At 36.8% G+C, this 22322-nt stretch overlaps 1 protein-coding gene across 3 annotated transcripts in view; it reads right to left on the minus strand.

The window, feature by feature from the left end:
* The window catches only part of CTDP1 (CTD phosphatase subunit 1), a 116438-nt gene that overhangs the window by 83817 nt on the left and 10299 nt on the right, over positions 1 to 22322 (minus strand). For 2 of the 3 annotated variants that reach the window (XM_074870463.1, XM_074870483.1), the window contains exons 2-8: positions 16700 to 16783; positions 13632 to 13725; positions 12049 to 12177; positions 10542 to 10692; positions 4320 to 4410; positions 3033 to 3199; positions 335 to 1417 (exon numbers count right to left, since the gene is read on the minus strand). In XM_074870463.1, coding sequence (XP_074726564.1) covers positions 335 to 1417; positions 3033 to 3199; positions 4320 to 4410; positions 10542 to 10692; positions 12049 to 12177; positions 13632 to 13725; positions 16700 to 16783 — 1799 coding nt within the window. The remainder of the gene's footprint in view (positions 1 to 334; positions 1418 to 3032; positions 3200 to 4319; positions 4411 to 10541; positions 10693 to 12048; positions 12178 to 13631; positions 13726 to 16699; positions 16784 to 22322) is intronic. The other variant, XM_074870475.1, reaches the window with a different exon arrangement.

A 22322-nucleotide genomic window follows, 5' to 3' on the forward strand; every position in this document is an offset into this window, starting at 1 on the left:
TCTGACACAAATGTTACAAAGTTTCTATTAAACATCTTAGACTATCAAAGACTCAGTGTCACCAACTCTTAACCAAGAAGTGACACATGACAAATTACATCAGAGGTTATTTAGCGAGGTCCTCCTTTTAACAATTAAAACCCATGCTTCATCAAAAAGCAGCAAAAAAGCTTTAAAAAAAGACGTCTAAATTGTTTTAGTAAGAATCTTCCCTTTAATTTCAATTCTAGTCTCAGTTACATTAAGCCTGCAGGTTATACAAAAAACATCTCAATGGATGAATGAACTGTAACAGGAAAAAAGCTGATTGAAAACTCGACTCTCATATACCTACCTGTCCTTGCCGCAATGAGATGTGTTGCTTTGTCAGGATCATCAGCACTCAGTACTAGATTCTTCACAATTTTGGCTCCAAGTGCTGTGGCATGATAGTGTTCCCGTGTTTTCTCAATGGGGAAATTTGTTGGGTAGAGTCCACTAAATATTATGGTTACATCCGCCAACACTTTACTTTTCAGTTCTGGCACTATTTTTCTGATGTCTGGAATTTCCTCAATTTCTTTTTTCAGGTATTTATCATACTTTGTGTAATAATCAGTGTGAACCCGCACAAGGATCTCTTCGAGGTATATTAAATGGTCATCGTCATCTGTATCATCCTCCTCCTCTTCTTCCTCCATACTCTGGTCTAAGGACTCACCCATTGTAATTCCAGACTGTTCACTATTCTGAGACTCTGTTTCAGCCTCCTTCTTGTCTGCACACCCATTTCCTAAATCACAAAGGCTTTCCTGTTCACTTTCTTCTTGTGCTTCAAGATCAGTTTTGTCGTGAATATTTTCACTAGGTAGAGATTGCATGTCCCCAGAATGGTTCACCAGACCATCCTGTTTCTCACTCACGTCAGTGCAACTCCCCTTCTGCAAATTTTCATCCTGCAGAGGTTGTTTGGATTTCTTCCAGCTTCTCTTTTCCTCATTCTCACTATCTGATACAGAAGTGGATGACTTTCTGGAATCCAATCCACCGTCACTTTCACTGTCACTAGACAGTTCAAAGTCCAAGTCATTTGTTGTCTTGTCTTGGTTTTCCTGCTTCTCTACTGTTCTATCAACTTGCTCTGAAAAAATCTGAGATTCTTTTGTATTTGTCAAATCATTAGTGACCTCACTGTCCATTTTGTGATCAGTGCTATCATTTAAGGAGTCCTGGGTATTAACTTTATCACAAGAGTTCATATCCCAGTCAGATGTTTCACTGCTTACAGAAGTACTTCCATTCGCAGTGCAAGTGTCCTTTGTAGCTTTCTTGAGACCATTGCTTTGTTCTTCTACACATGTAACGTTCTTTATTTCTTCAGCATCCTTTCCTAATGTCACTGCTGAATCCAGTGCCTCTGGTTTTGTAGAGTGGTTTACTAAGACACAGAAAAAGAAATAAAACATATACATATTTTCTCAGGTTTTTTTTTTTTTTCTAAGCTTAATCAAAATTTCATTTTCTTTTTCCTTAAACACATGGTTTACACATGCAGTTAGACTTCACTATGTTTAGAAGTGGCAGCTAGGCTTTTCCAAGTTGTTATGATACTTTAGGTGTCAATGGTTACTAGAAAGAACTGCCTAACAAACTTTACTTTTGTGAAGAAGTTGTGTAAGGAGCGCTTTTTTTTTAAAATCACACAGTTCATAAGTAATTATTTTTTAACCACGCAAACGTAAAAGGATTTATCTTCTAGCATGAGTTTTATGATTACACCTCAGGGCAGTGAAACTACAGCAGAGAAAAAAAAAAAGGATAGAATTCAGTTCAGAAGGTCCCAATCCAGAACTACATCTACAAGAACTTCCTTTATAAACTTCCATAGTTTTCATGTATTTCCTGTTTTTCATAATCAAAATAACTGTATTTATAGTTGAAAAGATATACACGTTTTAGCAATATAAAGATGGTGTTTGAGGTTAATATGAGACTCTGCTGGAATGCTAGTGTCACCTCTGCTGAAAGGCTAATAGACTCAAAAGCAGAAAAATAGTTTTAGGATGTATCTTCAGATGCCTGCAGAAGAAGAGAGACAATTAAAGAAACTGTAGACATCCAGAAGATTGAGCACAGGCATTGATCAGGAACACTAGATGAAGTCACCCTACTTTGTCTCTTTTGTGTGTGTGTCCCTGCCCCACAAGTAACAACACCAGACAAGCTTAGAGGTCCCAACACCATAGTGGTCTGATTCAGTTTGAGTACATTATTATTGTTTCTATATTGGACATCCCTAGTTCAACAAGAAAAAAAAAAGAATGATGTCACATATTAAATTTAAAAAACTCCTTGGCTAAACTGGAAAAAGCCCTGTAATTCTTTCTTCAACACTGTCTTTCAAATATGTTTTGTCCCCAAATCAATACTAACATAGTGATGTACACCTTCTAAATCCACTATTAGTATTACACTGCTGAGCCTGCTGAACATAAGGTTCTCACGTCAAACACCAGAACACCACATTCAGTAGATGCTAAAAATCCCATGCTAATTTTATTAGCATGATTTAGGCAGGGAGATAAACAGAGATCAAAACGTTCATTTTCAGCAGTATGCTGAGACCAGAGTTTATTAACCATTGTTCCAAAGTGGGGTAGGGAAGGGGATCAAAAAGGAGAAACCTACAGAAAAGAAAGAACTGTCTTGTTTTACATGGAGAGTGGACCACAGAAACTGTCCTCCTCTATATGTTCTTCAACAATTTGGTGTATTACCAAATCAGCTCTTCAGCCATAACAGCCAAAATACTATTACTAGTATTCCTCTTTTGCTGCAGTCGCCCACCAAAAGGAAAGCTATCAACAAGAATAAGGCCAGTTTTACTAAGCTATTTGCATTTGTGTTGCAGGAGCACTCTGTCAACTACAGTAGTCTAGGATTGCTCATCTGAGCACAACAACAATACTGGTAAGACCACCACAATAACTTACATCAATCACATTTGAAAAGTGGAATAAGTCGTAAAAGTGCTTTAAAAACGATAAAATTACCTTTCTTCTTCATCTGAATTTCTCTTGATCCAGGAGGTGCATTAATATCTCCTATCCCCTGAAAGTATACATATTTCTTCACAGTTATCAAATTGGGTGCAAACTTCCAAACATCCTCTCTGTCATCAATGATGCAAACCATGGAATCACCACATGGGAAGAGATCTCTAAGAGACAAAACAGTTTATAAAATGAATCCAGTTTTAGAGATTAATACTATCGATGAAAGTAGTTTCTGTTGATGTTCTGCTTTATTACGAGCATGTCTGCAGGACATGCTTATATATGAACTTACAAAAAAACCCCAGCGATATTAAAATTACAGCATTCAAAATACAATATTTGAACTAATTAAAGCTAATAAAAGAGGAAACAGCTAAATTAAAGATTAGAGATTTTAAAATCTCCATCCCAAAGGCTAGAAGCAGGAACCAGCAAACCTCTGCAAGAACAAAAACATTACATTTCAGTCTAGTTTTCACAGTTTATGTCGACAAACAGGCCAAAGCCAACTATCACATGGTCAATACAGTATCTATATAGGAAAAAGACACAAGAACAGTTTTTAAAGAGTAGACTCATTCAATCCAAGACAAAGGAAGCAAAAAGTACTAATACTTGTATCACCTAGGAGGAGGAGGTAGAGTACTTAAGATGTATACATGCATATGAAAACAGCAAGAGAAGAAAAAAGCTTCTTATTTGCTATGGTCAGATGGGAAGGGGCAATAATTTTAGTCTAGCTTTATGAAATACTAAACATATCTGTCTTTCAGAAAAAATCTTGGCTTTATACTCTGAAAAAGATCGGAACCTCAATTTAGACTAGAATATGAGTACAAGGCTCTAAACAAGCTAATTTCAAGAAACACTAGAGAACAGAAGCTGCTAGATGTATAGCACGTCTGAAAGCCAGAGTAACAGATATTCAAATATGAATTAACCTCAAACTGAGGATTTTGGTTTAATTAAAAAACACACAACATACAAAATTATACAAGATCACAAGCCATAAAGTGGAAATATGGTTATTAAAAGAATAAGAAGTGTAAGTGAAAACATGATGCCATTGTTTCACATTCTTACTGTTCTAGTACCCAGAACACATAAAGTACGTGAAATGCTGCAAAGCCTCACATCTCAGTTCTACTGAGACAGTGTCGATATTCAAGAGGCAGATAAAGAAGGACTATAAGCACGTTAAGTACAGAGGGAGTAATTTTTATTTAGTATAGTCTGTGTCTTTGTTGTCCTGTTTTGTTTAATGCGTAAGATCCATATACATACCTAAGATTCCCAGTTTTAGAAAATGGATCAATGCATTCATCCCTTGACAATATCCGATGAGAAAATAGTTTCTTTTCAGGGTCCAAAAATCCTTTTGAAAGAAGAAATTAAGAAGTTAATGTTCAAAATGTTTGTTCCTTGTTTATGTTTTATATAATTCAGATATTTTAATCTGTGCAACAGTAGTTTACCAAACAATTGTAAGGTAAGAGATATTATTATATGGGGGAAAGGGTAAGCACAGTGGATCAGGTATTTGTAACTGATACAGTGGGATCAATTTTTAAAATCCCATCTCATTTTCTGTCAACATAGCAACAAAACTGAAATTAAAATAACTAAATTTGTGACAGCCAAATAAATTAGGCTGAAAGAGATACAGCAGGGTAAGATACACATGATTTTGCAACTTACATTTATCTCTCTACAGGTGGTTCTTTAAAGCTAAATGCTCTCCTTAGCTCATTATGCCTAGGGACTGCAGAGAAGTCTCACAAGAGTCGGCAATGTGCTGCAATACTTAAGCACAACGGGCAAGTTAAGGGACAGTTTCAGCCGGAGCTCTTGCATTTGTAGGTTTTAAGTTGTACCTCTAACAACTACTTTAATACATTTACATATAATGAATACATCCTGGGATTCCTAAAAGTATTTAGGCCCAGCTGCAGTAACTTTTCTGACTGCGCTCTTTAAAAAAAAAGACAAAGCAAAACAGAAGAAGCTGTGCTAGATTATCTTAAAGCAAGATAAAATACCATTATTTAGGAAAATGGTGACTCAGGTGTACAAACACACATGCACATGCTTCTGAACCTAGCCTGCTATAATAAAGTTCTTCATGAGAGGATCAGAGTCATGTAATTGCTTAGAAAGAAACTGGCATTTTAGATGCTAATCTATATTTTTCATTTTACTGAATTTGCGTTGAAGTTAACATCAACTTCTCATTATTCGTATGAATAATACAAGGCAGTCAATACTTATCTGGGAACAATTTTTTAAAGTTTTACTTTATTTTATTTTAAATGGTGGCCATCTTATAGCCAGAACCAGAGTTCAAAGTGACTACACACTCTAAGGACCAACTTTAATTTTCTTTCAAGGAGCTTTGAGATTTGCACAGAACACATGTTCAACTTCTTTTAGAAGTCCAGCTCCCAGGAGTATGTTAAGTTGGGTCTTGAAAAAACAGAGGGTATAAATTTAAAAAAAAAGTAAAAAAATTCAGTCATTACTTCTGAAAAGTTGATCCTGTATGTATTTAATATTAATGTGTAATTGGAATAACTTAAAACCCATAAAAGCAAGAAAATTCCGAGTTAAGGACAGAGGTTCAACCTTAACTCACCCGACTATGCTTAAGAATTGCTGCAAACTCGTAGAATCATCCCCTGTAGTGAGACCCTTGCAGTACCTAGGCATAATGAATTGAGAGAATTAGCTACAAAGATTTATTGCCATACACACAGATATTTTGACAAACTACATAAACTGTCATACAAGTTCCTGTTCTCCCCAACCAAATTCTCTTCTACTATTTATCTGAATACACAGGGACTCTACGCTAAATTGAACAGGAGTGCACTGATTAAATGGTAAAACCACAACGAGGTGTTCAGTTACAGTTTTAGCTAGACAACACTGCAAGAAGAGGGTAGTTGAACTAAGAAAGCCCAAGCACAGAAACCCTTGCTGTCAAGGATTAGAGATGAGGTAGTGTTCTGGAGCTTTGCAATAATGCTTTGGTAAAGACTTATTAATTTTAATATTTTTTCCCCTTGATAATTCACTAAAAATACACTGAGGATACAGCTCACCAGAGATGTACCCGCAAAGATAAGAGCCCATCTTAAGAGGGTCAGGTCTTTCAAAGCTAAGCTACTTGAATAGCAATAGGGAAAACAGCACTGGTCTTTTAAAGAGGTTCTTTATGTGTCTTTTGGCTTCTTTCGGATATTGCCTAGCCAATTGAATCAATATAACAGACGTAATCCTGATGTTTTCACATTTTAGGAAAATGGCAGATAACATTTCATTTGTCATACATCATTTATTTTCTTCAGTAGTATGTTAATACTGTCTTTAAATGAAAATGTTATATTGGCTAGTCACTAACCTATTTATCAATTCTACTCCATGCAAGAGCAAACAAGACAATTAGTTGCTAGATCACATACTGTTAGTTAAAACATTAACTTTTAATAGGTTTATGATTGCAAATAGAACATAAATCTGAAAAAGTAAAAACTTTACATTAAAAATAAGTAGATGGAGATACACCCTCCAAGATAAGACTAAGTAAAGCTAAGATTTAACATATTTATTAAAAAAAATTAAAATCATTATTATACTGCTTTCAGTAACAAAAAGAACTGGGAAACCCTCATTATGAAAAACTCTACTACCTTCAAAATAAAAATCTTTTCACAGCCTACATAGTGAAAGATCTATAATGTTATGATAGTACACTCTTTGCATATTAACCTTTAAGAATGAAGCTGCAGGTTTCAAATTGATGATACCTTCCAAAGTACTCATGGCTTTTTCTTTAAGAAAAGTCAATACAGACCACCAAAAAAGCATCTGTTCAGATGATGTCACTCCTCTGTGGGGGCATTTTGTTTCAAGTTTCTATGACTTCAGATATGAAAAGGTCTATGTATAAACTCACTGAGTATACAGAAACAGCAAAAGCGTTCCCAAGATGTACTCTTAACTTTGCTTCATTTATTTATTTATTCCTATCCATTTTCTACCACCATGTCATGAAAAATTATTATGGTCAGTTTTCTGCCTTAGCATTGATAAAAAAATATCCATTAAGAAAAAAATTCATTATTGAGTAATATCAGTTTGCACAAGTCATACCAGCAGAAGGATATATGTTGATGAATTTCTCATTTTGTAAGCATGTTTAAAAAAATTAAAGCCTTTCGTAGAAGTCAAAATAATTGTAAACAAACACCTGCTGTTTCAAATAAAAACTGAGCTTCCATTCATTCTCATAAATTAGACAATGTGCTAAGTATGCCTCTAAGTGGTTTCTTGAACAAACTGAAGATGCTATCATTATCCTTTGAGTGCCATATTACAAGGGACTATTCAGTAGACTTACCTAGCCAAGACTATTCCCCCCAGTTGTTTGTTTTCCAGTATCTCAGACTGGGTCCTTGCACATACAGTCTTATCAAGCTGTGTTACCTGATCTTTCTATAGACTCCCTTAGAAAAGCAAACTTGTAAATTAAGATTTGTAAAGTTAAAAAAAAAATCACAAGATGCAAATGTTCAAAAGTAACTAACTTTTGGGAAGTCTAAAATCTTACAGACACTTTGAGTTAAATGGCAATTCCTAGTGGGAGTGATGTAACAGTAGGATCCAACGTGAATTTGAAGTAGTTCTTTTAAAAATAAATCTAAAATTGAATTTCTGAAGAATCAGGTCACCTCCAGTTCTACTTCAGGTCCTACTTTAGAACCTGGAAAGAGCTGTTGACCCAATCTTTCAATAGCGTTGGAGACCTTCAGACACTGGTGATTACCTATTCGCACATATTCTGTCAATTATTTATTGAAATACGTACTGTAATATACTTGCTGTAATAAACCATACATATGAATGCCCTCAATTTATTCCTACTTTCTAAATTCTACTATAAATCTTGAGTGACTTCACATTGCATTATTGTTGTCTAGTGGCCTCTGAACTTAAAACTCACAGTGGCATTGACTTTTAAAATCAGCATTTAAACTGACTTCAGTATTAAATACACTGAACTTCTCTTATGCACAGTAGGGGAAAAAATTAAGTAGCAATTGGTCAAAATAATTATGTAGACGAGAAATACTATAGGAAGCTCTAGATTATAAAATCCTAAACTCATCTTCATAAATGTACTACAAGATACCACTTTGTAAATGTATCAAACTAAGAAAGAGTTTGGATTACATGACTTCAGTAGACATAAACAGTGTTTACAAATGTCAGCTAATCCCACTTAACAGCTGTTGGGAGTCAGCTGGGATGAGAGAAAAGGACTGACAAGATGTCATCTGTTTGCAAAATGACAAAAAAGCCTTCCAGGACATGGAAGGAGCAGCTCAGAGTTCAGATTCACAAAGAAATATAGGATGTATATGGAGAACCTAAGAAAACAACCTTTTTCTTATGAAAAAGATCCCCAGCATTTTATCACAAGTCCTTCCTTTATGTAACATAGGGATAACAGTAAAATATCAAACTGGCAGCTCTCTGTGAGAAATCATTTAACCAATACTGCCATCAAGTGTTCTCTACGTGTATTAGCTATATAGTTCTCTTACCACATTTTGGTTACATAGGTATGTGGACCAAAGGCAGTATCAACTGTTTCTCCATACCAACATACTTCAGCTGAAACTATCATCATCACTGTACAAGTAATCCACTTGTAGTTTGAATGCTTTTAAGGCAGTTAGACAGCTTCAGGCAAAAATCCAGAAGTCTGGGGATGTCAGGAAGCAGCCAATACCCTAATTTGCTCATTTGGTGGCTATTTCCTCTATGGAACAGATGGAGCAGCTCAAGTATGATGCCCACAAAGAGGTTCATCACATTTTAAGTATCAGCCTGTGCCAGCATGGGGACTGGAGGGTAATCCAAATTTTAGCTTAGAGATTAAAATCAGCAAACACAGGACCAAATCACACACTGAGAGAAGATCAATCATTGGGAAAGCACTTGCACATCATGAATTAACTACTTCTGCAACTCATTCTTCTCCCTGGCTCTGAAGCATATTTGCTAATACATCTTCTGACCTTCAGTCACATGCAGATTTTGGCACATAGATCCAAGTGAGGAAGACTGCCCACCCACCTAGTGTAGGAGAAAACCATTCCCCTTTTGCTACACAAGACATAACCACACTCTAAGGAGGACAGCAAGGTACAGAAGTGTTAATGCATTAGCAGTACACAATGTATAATCCAACAGTGAGACTGACAAAGCTTTAGGAAGATTCTTCAGACAACTCAGCCAATAAAGAGTAATGTAGAAACATTCACTTGGATGCAAATGGACATGCCTCTCCTGAACTTTCAAGGACAATTAGTTGGGAGATCATGAATAGGTAACACTTTCTGATTACAGAAGTCTATTATGTTTGTCATTACAAGCATCTTCTGTGGCTTATGTAACGTGCATAAAGAATTCTCTAATAACACAATTTTTTCTAAACTGTTCTCAACTAACTAGGATAGTTAGCTCTCTAACCATTTTGGAATCTTTCTTTCTTGCCAAGAAGTGTGATCATTGGGATAGTGTTGCTCAAGGCACTCATGGCAACATGACACAAAAAAACAGATGTGAAAGAACTTAAAAAAGCTAGGAGACATGGAACAGCAGCAAGGACAGTTTGACATGCAGAGTCATAATCTAAAACATTGTTAATTATATTGTCTTAGTCCAACAGACTTAAAGGAAAGTCTGAAGTAAAAATGCTATTCTGTCAAGACAACTCAAGATGGGGTGAAAGACAATTTTACAGTTTAAACACATAGTCATACTCTTTCTTTTACACTTGTTGGAAAAAAGAAAACATTTCAGCCACACCATAGACTACTATTGCTATAATTTAAACGCAAGTTTTCAGTTACTACAAGAAAATATTTCTGACTTCTTGAGAAGAATATGTGAAAATACTGAGCAAAAACACAGATCTAGCAAAGGAGCACATTTCAGCTCCAGGACACAAATAGAACTGCTGTAAATTGACTTATGGCTGCCAAACTTCCTTTGGTGAATGGAAACAGTGGGGGGGCAGGGGTGTGTGTGTGTATGTTCGCCACAGGAGGAGATAATTTCATGTTGTTGATTTTTATGGAACTGTTGCTATAGATTTCTATGACAAGTTATGTTGCAGATCATTTTTAGAGCCCATCAGCACAATTTCTTACTTAATTCAATGGGAAGGCACTAGTTGTCATGCCACAATCTGGCTCTCTAATCATCCAGGAAGCAAAAAAAGCATGTCTGATGGGGAAAAAAAAGAAGGATTATTTCTAAAATTACAGGCCATACAGGCACTGCCTTGTAAATGAGACAAGAATTCTGCTTACAGGACTATTTAGGAAGTGTTTGTGCACAAAACCAAGTATTTGATAACAACCACAGAAAGAAAACTAGTTATACAAGTATGAAGGCTGATTACATAAATGTTGTTAAATGTAACATACCACTCACCTGCAATTGTATGTGCATACAATCTGCTGCCAAAAGTAAAAACATGTAATTCATACAGCTTGGCAATTTTTTCCAGGAATTCCTTACAATGAGGACGCAAACGAGTATGCAACATAGGCTCACCTCGACCTAACTGGAAATGAAATATTCCCTAGAAGAAAAAGCATGTTCCATATTATCAAAATACCAAACAAAAATGCCAGCATTCCAGAAGTGCCCTCTTCCATCACTTGCACTACCTTTATTTGCTCTGACCAGGCTAAAGCAAGTTTCAGCCACAAAGATTATGTGGATGAATAAAATCCAAAGCACATTTTTGCTCTGTGCCAGGCAGTCCAACATTAAGTTTTTCAAATGCAGGAAGCTGCACTGTTGAAAAGCTTATGATCAAGGTACCTTTCATTCAAATCTTTGCTTACAGCAAACCAATCTGAAACAAGCAACTTGGTAAATTTCTCAGAAAGTTCAGGTTCTCACTCCAATCAGTACTACTCAGTGAACTTCACTCACATTAGTTTCAGTACATATTGAGCTCAGAGAAAGACTTTGTTAGATGAAGAAGTATTATGTCTATGGAAACATATCATCAGATAGCAAACCAGGAAGGAAGTTTGCACATAAAGATCCCAGTTAAAAACCTCAAAATCTTTAAAAAATTGTTTTTCTTCAAACCATGCATTTATACAGATGAAGAGAAAACCTTTCAAATAAACAAGTTTTTTTAATCTTTAAGCTGAATATTCACTGTACCCTTTCCTCTCAGTTGCAAAGTATATTTACAGCTTATTTTTTGCTAGCAGGTGTGAACACATGCTGAACCTACTGGACATGCAAGAATGGCAAGAGGAAAGAAAGAGGAACTAAGCAACCGCAGTTTGCACGACTCTGGAAATTGAATTTGCATCTTCTGGTACAAGACATTGTAGACATACTCCAACATGCTTCATGTTCTAAAGTTTCCAAATTAGAAATGTTACAAGCCAATAGTCCCGATCAGTTAAATGACAAGTGTTTCATGAAGAAATTAAACAGCAACAGCCAAACTCCCCCGCCAAAAACGAAACTGAAGAAGGAAAAAAAAAAAATCACTAGATATATTCATGGAATGACAAAGGTAGTAACACAGGATTACCTAAAAGGGGACTTCATACAGTAATTTGCTGTATCTGCCTCAGACTTGGAGGGAAAAAAAAGTCTCATTACTGAGTACTCAGCTTGTGAATTGTTGAGGAAGGAAAGCAGAGATTAAAAATAGCTACCTGAAAATTCTCGCTTAAAGTGACTGGAATGGAAAAGTGCAGGAAAGCATAAATGAAAGAAAGAAAATTGTCAATTTAAAGTAAAGAAAAAAGGAACATCTTTCAGAAGACTTGTTTCTCATTTTCTGTTACACTTCAACCACAATTTTACCTAATCACAGAATGTTTTCTTAAAAGAACCATCATTTGAAACTTGTTAGAATATTCCTGTTGTTACTCTGGCTTGAAAGTCAACGCCAAATATGTACCTTATTAGACATTTGTTGGCAGTGCTGTTCTGTAGTATGAATCAATGTCTGGTCCAAATCTACCATGAGCACCAGTTTTCGATTTCGATGTAGTCGCTGTTGATCTTCTCTTCCTAGCTGCTCAGCTTGCTGTAACAAAATATTCACAACTAGGCTTAGCTCAGAAGAAATAAATTAGGCTTATTGCCTTTTCTGTATTGTAAACTTGAGAAGTTCTGCTACAAACTAACTGTATAAGAAATGATGCTTCAACATAACTATGGTGATGGCAGCTCTGCCAGCAATTTTTTTTACAGAAAAAAATAATATTCCTAAAGTCTACTCTCAGATCTTTGTGACGCTAGTAACTTTTAAAATTGAGACACTCAACACAACAACTTCCAAATTTAATAAATAAGTAACCACTGACTTAATTTAAGGCTGAGTCTTAATTGGAAATAGCAGTAGCTTTGAGGTACACAAAGGACAAGTTCATCAATAGGTCCAAAAACTTTGGCTGCTACAGTCAGCAATTTTGTATCAATTAGGTACAATGCAGCTGACAACACTAGGCTGAGTATAAAACTAAACTGCTAATGACCGAAATTGTTATAACTGTCAACCTAAGCTTAAAGAATATACGCTTTAAGACAAATAGTTAGATTATGTAGTTCTATGGGGGCACTGATATCAAAGAGCTCATACTCCGGTAAATCTGTGTTGAAGTTTACTCCTCTCGCACATATTTACAAGCTTTCAAATTATCACATTAAGCTCTATGTTCACTATAACCACTTACGATAGCAAGCTGCAGTGTTACCCACAAGACAGCTAAACTTAAAAGCAAAGCATTATGAAGAAGCAGGAGGCAAGTGAAAACTGCCCTTTGAAACACCCCTCTATCATGGGGACACTTCCTTCCAGCTGCTTATATCTTTACATTTCTTCTCACTGATGTTCTTTGAAGAGTTACCAAAAAAATAAAAAAAGGCGAGCAGCAACATAAAAAGGTAAAAAAAGATCAAGTTGATTAGGGAGGTAGATAGAATGCTTATCTTCAAAATAAACATGCTTTTTCCTCTAAAAAAACCAAGGGATGAACAAACAAGCATATTTTGATAACTCAGCTGAATGGAATATTTGAAAAATAATGAAATAAACTTAATATACAGGTAAGTTGCAAACAAACTAGCTTTACTATATCTACTCAAACCAGTTCCAAGGTGAAGGGTGAAGCTAGTGTTCAAAGCTTGCAACATCTTTGAAACCATTTCAGCTAGTAAAAACTGAACTTTCCACAAACTGCTCATTCTTAGAGACCAAAACATTAAAGTAGTAGGTTTTCAGGCCGCTGTCGCAGAACTGTCACCTTTTTAGTGCACAGCTTTAAGAAACCACTATAAAACCTGATAACAATCAATCTACATTGGGGTAAACACACAAAAACCCTGGACTACTGAAGTTCAACACCAAATTCCTCTTCAAAGGGAAGCCAAACTTTCTATAAGAAGTATATAAAACATTGAAGAAACTCCTTTAATTAAGCTTCTCAACTGTGAAGCTGCAGTGAAAGGTATGAACAAAGAAAGCATGATGGCACCTACCTCAGAGCTAACTTTCAGTTCTGGGACACTGTGAACCATAGACACAGTTGCTGTGGATAATGGCACATTCTGCTTTCCATTCTTGCTTCGTATCCTAATCACACAGGGAAAAGCAGCATCAAAAGAGAGAGTAATAGTTTAGTGAGAAGTTGAACACACTAAAATCTGTAATATCATGCTAGTCATTACCACAAAACTGATTAAAAAGAGCTATTTTGACATACACTCTTTCAAATTCTTGTTAATGGAAGTTACTGAACAAAATGCATAGAGGTCAAAGCAGCTCACCGTAAAAACCTTGTAAAAAGTCACTGTAATCAGTTATGCTTCCATATAATTATTTCATGAAAAATGACACTAGGATGAAACAGATATCTATGAATTGATTGGCATTAGAAAACACTTGTAAACTAAGTACAACTACCAAACCATTCAAATTTAAAACTATTCCTTTCCTTTTTTCACAATCACTCAGCATGCAATTATTTACTTTTCTCCAAGCCATGCTATGAAATAAATTTAAGCAAAGGATAGGCAAAGTTGCTCTTTACACATAGCGGAGTCACTTACATGTGACTGCTGTTTCAAGAAAAGCATCCAAAAAATCCCCATACATGCTTTCCCCTTCGGCACAAACAGAATGAGGTGCTACATGTGTGTGCCTGTATTTATTTTATGTATGTATGTTATAGACATCTCATACATGTCTTACTTGTATACATACCTATATGATATATAGATGCATGTATATGCAGATAAATCATAGAGAATACATATCATCCTCAGTATCACTAGCTTCCAGTTTACACAGATCAATTTGTTGGGAACTCTGATAAGTAATTTTAAAGATATTATTTATGGGTCACCAACATACTAACATACAGATTTTGTCCTAGATGACACATTAACATCTTTAATTCTCTCAAGTACCTGTCCTACCAAGGACAAAACCTGGCATCAGATCTACAGCCAGAGTTAAACTTCAAGTTTTCACTTCATAACAAGCTCCTGAGGCAAAATTGTTACTGAACTGTGTTGAGGTAGACACAATCACAGACAGATACGCTTTTTCCATACCATAGTGTTTGGAAGCACTGATACCCAGAAACAAAAGACAGATATTTCATTTGGTCCAAAGTTTACAGGCACATTTTAGCATCTTACATCCTTTGCTTCAGAGTTCAGAATACATATATAACACTGAGTAGTATTTTAAATGAGCCTTTAAAAAATATGAACTGTTTTCAGACTATTTGTTGAATGAGCGTAAGAACTGTTTAACAGAAAGGATGTACCACTAACACCCAACAAGTTGGCAGTGAGTTGACTGTACTCACTTTTCTTCAAGCGAGAAAAGCATTGATGCTTTTGAATTGCTTTCTGATGTAGGCTCAGCAGACCTAACACATAATTCCAGATGTATAAAATGAAGACATCTGAAGTAGAGGAGTATTGAGAGAACTGAACTCACTGCATACCCTGAATATATCTAGATTTTTAATGAAAGAGCACTATAGCAATATTTAGATGTGACCATATTCAAACTCCAGGGCAGACAAAGCCCTATTTGCTATTATCCTAACTTTTTGTTAGGTTTGTTGTTTTACCAAATAACACTTGTTTACAAAATATTAGCAGTCAACTTTTAATTAGAAGTTATATCCAACCATTAACTGGGCTACATATTGCATGACATTCATTATTTGGTCCACTTGCACTGATTTATGGCATAATGTTCACTAAATAATGTTTAATAATTAGTATGAATTAAAATGAAACCAAATTATTTCCTTCCAAATTAAATGAGCATGCAACATTCACTTCTAAAATCCACGCTACTATACAGTCCATTTTAGAAAACAGCTGTTGAATTAGTCATTTGATATGCATAAGAAACATTCTCTTTACCAACTGTATTAGCAATGAGAAAGAGCAAAAGAGAAATACAATCATCTTTTGAATTTGCTTTCTTTTTGGTCTAAGGCTTAAATTCCTTTAGTTCCATTGGCAGAATATTTCACAAAAAAAAATTGAAAACAGTTCTGAAGCCTTAAATTGAAAGTACTGGAGACAAGCTAGCTCCCATTCAGACACTGTACAAATGAAGCAAGGTCACATGAATGAGACTGATATTACTTCACAGTTATTTACACCTACACAGATAAAACTCTCAGGTTTATTAAGTCACTGTTGACACACCTTACAACTCTCAACCTCAGTTATGAGTACATAAAAAGCAAAGCAGGATACATTGTGATAAGAATTTATGTCTGTACGCATGTCTTTACATTTTCTACTTAAGGTAGTATGTTATCCTACATTTATCTCCACAGAAAGAGAGCATGCACAGTTATTAAGTCATAAATTTGTAATGTGAACTGTAACTCAAGTACCCACATGACACCTTATTCACCCAGATTCTTAGTTATGAACGCCTGTAATGGCTAGAAGGAAATATAGTTCTAAACAATGTATCTGTGACTACAGTGACATAGAAGGAGAAAGAGGGGACATTTTTGAAAATTTCAGGGTGACGAAGCAAGTGCCTTGCGTAAATAGCAAACAAAGTAAGACACTCTGCAACAGTGGCACAGACCTTGCCTATTTCCTCTTCATTTGTTGGTTTTATCCACAAGGAACACCAATTCCTGCCTACAAGTAGGAATTTTTGGGTAAAGAAATATATTAAATGATTACAGTATTAATAATGTGATCAAGAATTAATATATTCACACAACTCTAAGCAACAACTTCATGAGCCAATCTCAATTGATTTTTTTTTTAAAAAGCAAATGTAAAAGAGTGCTTTACAGTGAAACTTAACTTTCAGAGGAAACTCCCTTTCAACTTTCCTTATAGGAGCCCTCTGAGTAGACTTACTTATGTTAGGCAGTATGAATACTGTTCTCCCTCCCTACAAGTATCTACAACTTCACAGTTACCCTTATGGGTACAATGCACGACTACCAAGGCTCAGAACAGAGAAGCAAAGAAGTAAATGAGAGAAGGAAGAGCTTGGAAACCTTATCACAAGCAAGAAGTTGGAAAAGATTGCTGAGAATACTTACTGAGTCAAGTCCTGGCCACATTCTGCACACAATCCTTTCATAACAACAGGATGGCTGCATCCTTCCAGCCTCACCAAGACACCCCTGAAAGAGATGTAGGCATTCCATTTATTGCAGGTTGATTTCAGACACTTAGATCAATGACTGCAGATGGAAAGAGTTCAGATAATTTCTGGTTATGATTTGAGTGCCAACCCCTTAAGACACATGCTTTTGCCCCAACATAGGGAAAAAGACACTAAGTATTCAAATTATTCAATTTCAGACCTTTAAAAAGTCACCAAAACATGTATTAATGTCAGTTGCTATGTTTAGCAAAGAAGTTTGGTGTATTAACAAAGCTAGCATTGTTTGTCCAGAAACAGTTTACATTCAGTTTGATACAACTCCCCGTTAATATGCTACTGAACTACACAGTAATGAAAATCAAATACGGAAACTTTAGGATCATCAAATCATTTAGGTTACAAAAGACCTTTAAGATCATAAAGTCCAACCCTAAACCTAACACTGACAAGTCAGTCCACCACTAAACCATTCCCTAAGCACCATATCTACACATCTTTTAAGTAACTCCAGGGATGGTGACTCAACCACTTTCCTGGGCAGCCTGTTCCAGTGCTGGACAACACTTTCAGTGAAGAACTTTTTCCTAATATCTAGTCTAAACCTCCCCTGGCACAACTTGAGGCTGTTTCCTTTCATCCTATTGCTTGCTACTTGGGAGAAGAAACTGACACCCACCTCACTGCAACCTCCTTTCAGGTAGTTGTAGAGGGGGATAAGGTCTCCCCTCAGCCTCCTCTTCTCCAGACTAAACAACCCCAGTTCCCTCAGCCGCTTCTCATAAGACTTGTTCTCTAGACCCTTCACCAGCTTCGTTGCCCTTCTTTAGACACACTCCAGCACCTCAATGTCTTCCTTGTAGTGAGGGACCCAAACTGAACACAGCACTGGAGATATGGCCTCACCAGTGCTGAGTACAGGGGGGAAGAGTTCTACACTGATTTCATCTTAGTTTACTATTCTCTTGTGTCATGGCAGAAACATATATTGCTTCAGTCTTCTCATAAAAAAATTTAATTTTTGATCCTTAAGTCTTGGGTTGCTACATTTTAAGATAAAGACATGCAAAATTATATTTTACTCTTTCTTCCAAACAATAGCTAAAACAAACGAGAAATTAGAGCTTGAAATGAAGTGTGACATTTACTATTCCACACTTCTTAAAAGAGATAAAGTCTGCTTTTCAGTTGAACGATCCAACTAAAGTACTCCTTTGTTCAAATTCAGTTCTCAAAATTGAGGGTCTTGAAAGTATCATCATTTATTTTCTCTCAGTTAATTGAACAGTCACAAGCGACTTCTCCCATTTTCTTCAATACTGTTAAAGGAGTTGATCTTTCAGACTAAGCTTTTTTTTTTAAACTCTAATAAGTAGATACAGTTCAGCTACTACAAAATTTCCTCAACTCTGACCATGAGCTGCAGCATCTTGCTAATGTTTTAGAAAAATAAAAAAGTCAAGCAGCTAAAAAAACAAAATCCAAGCTCTTTCATAACCCGGTTGTAGTGTTTTCTCTTTGGCTTCAAATCTGCATTTCAATAAGCAGACAGCACCAGGAGGAAAACTGTTTCACATGCTCAAATTTCTCATTCATGTATTTGACTATTAAGTGTTTGGGAATTCCAAAAGGAAATCCACTTTCCAAATGACACTTGCAACTGCTTACTTCCAGTGTGTCACTCATTTCTCAATGACTGGAAGACTGATAACTCTACTAACAAAACTGCAGTTGATGCCCATGCTGAGGATTTTTTCCTATTTGAAAGTAAAAGCTAGATTCAGGTCAGGTTTAAAGAAAAGTCTTCACAAGCCATCATACAATCAGTATTCCCCTTTACGAAAGTACAGATCTATTCCCTTCTCACTGGCAGTCATCATCTGCTGGGAAATTACACCTCCTCTTCCTGTGCAAGATCTCCTTTTCTAAACACTGTATGTAGTTCACAGAAAAATAATAAATAGTCAGTCTTGATTTTGTACAAGAACTGCACAAGAGACAAGCTATTTTTGTGGCCCTTTACTACTAGCAATTCATTATTTGATTATGTAGTGCTCTCATACCCCTGCATTTATATTACTTCATTTGACTCTTCTCCCCCCTCTCTTTGACAATAGGTCTGTTCTGCTGTCTTTTACCTTGATTCATTGCTAAGCTCCTACTGTTTAGGCTACCAACTCACACTAAGGACCGTGTCAGAATTGCTCATCTTCAACCTGTGTTCAGTGTATGAACCTGAAATTACACAGACACCTAAAAGGCCAAACCCCCACCATGATATGAGCTACAGAAATGTACATAAGAGTTTACAATGACTGAGTTTTTACCCCAATTTAATTGGTTTTCCATAGTTCATGAAAAAAGTCTTTTGATGCCAGCTTAGAAGCCAAAATATCTTCAGGCATTCTCTACTTTGCATCTGAGGTAACATCACACTCCAGGAATGTGACAGGAGGAGCTGGTATACTCCTGGGCTGAGGTATGATTCAAATTAGGACACGCAAGAGTTTCCATTCATGTATAGGTACACATCATCTCATACTTTTCATTTTAACAGAGCAGAGATTCTTACGAGATAATTAGAATTCTAAATTATTCAGCAATATTGTCCCTAAACAGCACCTCTATACCTCATCACGCGCCAAACAACACTGCTAAAGATCAGTTCTGCCCCGCACATTTAAATATGACCAGAACACCTAATTTTCTGATGCTTGTTGGAGATAAAAAGTACATGATAGCAAGCCCTCTGTCATACCACTCTCTGATGATGTTTAACCCAAAGGACAGAGGAAGAACTCCAGAACACTGGCAAACTTTTGAGCACCACACAACCAAGCTGGTGAAGTTTCAAGTATAACTGTCAGGATCTTAAGCAGACTTCTCCCACGGGAAAAAAACCAAACAACCCACATACTACTTAATGCTGCAGAAAGGAGGCCTGAACATTACTAAGGCTTAAGAATACTTAAATATTTTACTCACTTAAATGTTAGCATGTATACTTTAATTGCTAAAAAGGAATATACTGTGGAAGAAGAAGCATGGAACTCAAGTAAAATTACTTCTGCGAATTTCAGAACTGGAAACACTCCTTTTACTGCTGAAGTGAGAGGGATTTTCAAAATATAGTGGCCAAGATCCAAGACAATTATCAGACAAGAGCGAGCTGAATCAAAGTGTGCATGTACCAAATAGGGGCTCAGGTTTCTGCTTGTTCTCTTCTCTGGGTCATGAGTGAAACTTGCTTAAAGAACAGAGCCACTCCCTACTCCATTTCTGGAGAGAAGAAACAGATTTCCCTCCCAAATCTGAAGAATTACAATACATTCTACTGCTGGCAACTTTACAGCATCTTCCTCTTTCTCCCAAGATGTCTCCAGGACCCACTTGGTGATATGCAGAGCTCATCAGCCACTTCAACAATAACATTCCAAGGAAAACTGGATGCAAAATCAAATAGATGCAAACAAAAGATGCAAAATCTTTTTCCAGTTTTACAAACTGTCACAACTGTACAAGTGAGTCAGGCGCTGGGGAAGAGCTGTTGGGCTGTGAAAAGCACACATTTTTTTGGGGGGTGGCTGTGGAGGGAGTAGATCATTCCAATACCCACCCTGATAGCCAAAGGACTGCAACAGGACAGCAAACTGCCCACATGGTTTCTTTTAAGTAACAAAATACAATGGGATTTAAGTGAAACCTGAACAAGTAAATAATAAAACCCACTCTAGGATCTTATTCACATGCTTTCCAGATGTGCTTGTAAATAAGAAACAGAGACACTAGGTGTGCCATTATAGCAAAATTTTATTTTTTGTTGCAATGATCATGGATAGAGACAGACATTTACTAATAGCCTCGGGATGCAGATGACCATAACCCCTTCACTGTTCTCCCAGCACTTCCACATTTTGACTGTTTCTAAAACAAGTCTTTTTACAATATCTGCTTTCAATCAGCAGCATGGGAAAGAAAAAAAAAAAGGAAAGCTTTAATGAAATCCAATATGAGCATTTTGCTTTTATTAACAGAGGAAGTCAATGCCTTTGCTAATTCTAAGGCCTGGTCATTAATGCTGACTCCAAATTTAAGAACTTCCTATCAAGTGCAACCACGGCTGTGCTTCCCGGTAGGTTAATTACAGTGGGAAAGCCAGCACATAAAGTTCTCATATCTATGCTACAATTTGCTACTCCTCAGTTGTAGCAAGCAGTTAACTGGATCGCTGAAGTGAACCACTACAAACAAAAAGCAATCCGCTAAAGGTTTTACTTTTTAAATTTGCTTTTTCAGCATGATCAAACACTTATAGCAGTGAAGAATGACTGCAGCAAGTGCAGGAGTTACAGGCAGACAGGAGCAAGAACTTCTTGAGCTAGCTTACCATGGAGAACACCTACCTGCAACTGGGAGGGGGGGTCAGCCAGCTGCAGCACAGCAGCACAATGGCCATGAGATATCTTTACTGGAGAAAACTACAAAGAGCTGTCCCTTAAAGGTACCCAGCATAACATGGTAACAGGTTACCTCTCTCATTCAGAACTTGTCTAACTTGAGTGTACAGTAGCCATGGCCTTCTATTACAGTTTGGCTCCACTTCCAGAGGCAACTGCTCCAATGGCTTGCAGCCAAAGAAAGGCAATGGCTTACTTTTTTTCCCCACTGTCCTGGTTACGGCTGGGACAGAGCTAATTTTTTTTCCTTCTTAGCAGCTAGAATAGTGTCGTGTTTTGGATTCAGTATGGGATTTGATATGAGAAGAATGTTGTTAACATACTGATGTTTTTAGTTGTTGCTAAGAAATCAACAACTTTTCAACTTCTCATGTCCTGCCTGTGTGTAGGTACACAAGAAGCTGGGAGGGAGCACAGTCAGAGCAACAGACCCAAACTGGCCAATGGAATATTCCATATCATCTAAAGTCATGCTCAATATATAGAGAAGGGTTGATTGGGAAGCTCATTCTGGCCTCCAGGATTTTGGTTTCATGATTCTCTCTTCTCTGGGATCACTAGCTGGGAACAGACTGGGCATCGGTCAGCGGGTGATGAGCCATCACATTGTGCATTACTCATTTGTATTTTCCATTATTACCATTATTACTATAATTATTTTATTTCAATTATTAAATTGTTTGTATCTCAACCTAGGAGTCTCCTTACCCTTACCCCTCCAACTCTCTCACCCATTCCCCAGGGGTGGGGGATGGTGAGCGAGCAGCCGCATAGTGTTTGGCTGCCAGCCGGGTTTAAACAACACCACTCTCATGTTTCCTCTGAAAGTCCACTCCTTCCCGTGGCACTTCCAGAAAGGACTATTTCAGTACCTGGGGAGAACTGACCAGCCCTATCTGGGTTTGCCACTGGGTTTAGAGAGTCGATCAAAGCAGCTTATAGAGGAGTCCAGCAAGAGTGACTGATGGGAAAAGACCAATGGTGCAACTGTTTTTACAAACAGGGCTAAGACTGGGGGAGGACACAGGCGGTTTCAACAACTCACATTTTCCCCCCACAATAACCAGGCCACTTCATTAGCATTTATCTTACCTATGTCTT

This window comes from Strix uralensis, chromosome 1 (assembly GCF_047716275.1).
Source record: "Strix uralensis isolate ZFMK-TIS-50842 chromosome 1, bStrUra1, whole genome shotgun sequence".
Classification (NCBI taxonomy): Eukaryota; Metazoa; Chordata; class Aves; order Strigiformes; family Strigidae; genus Strix; species Strix uralensis.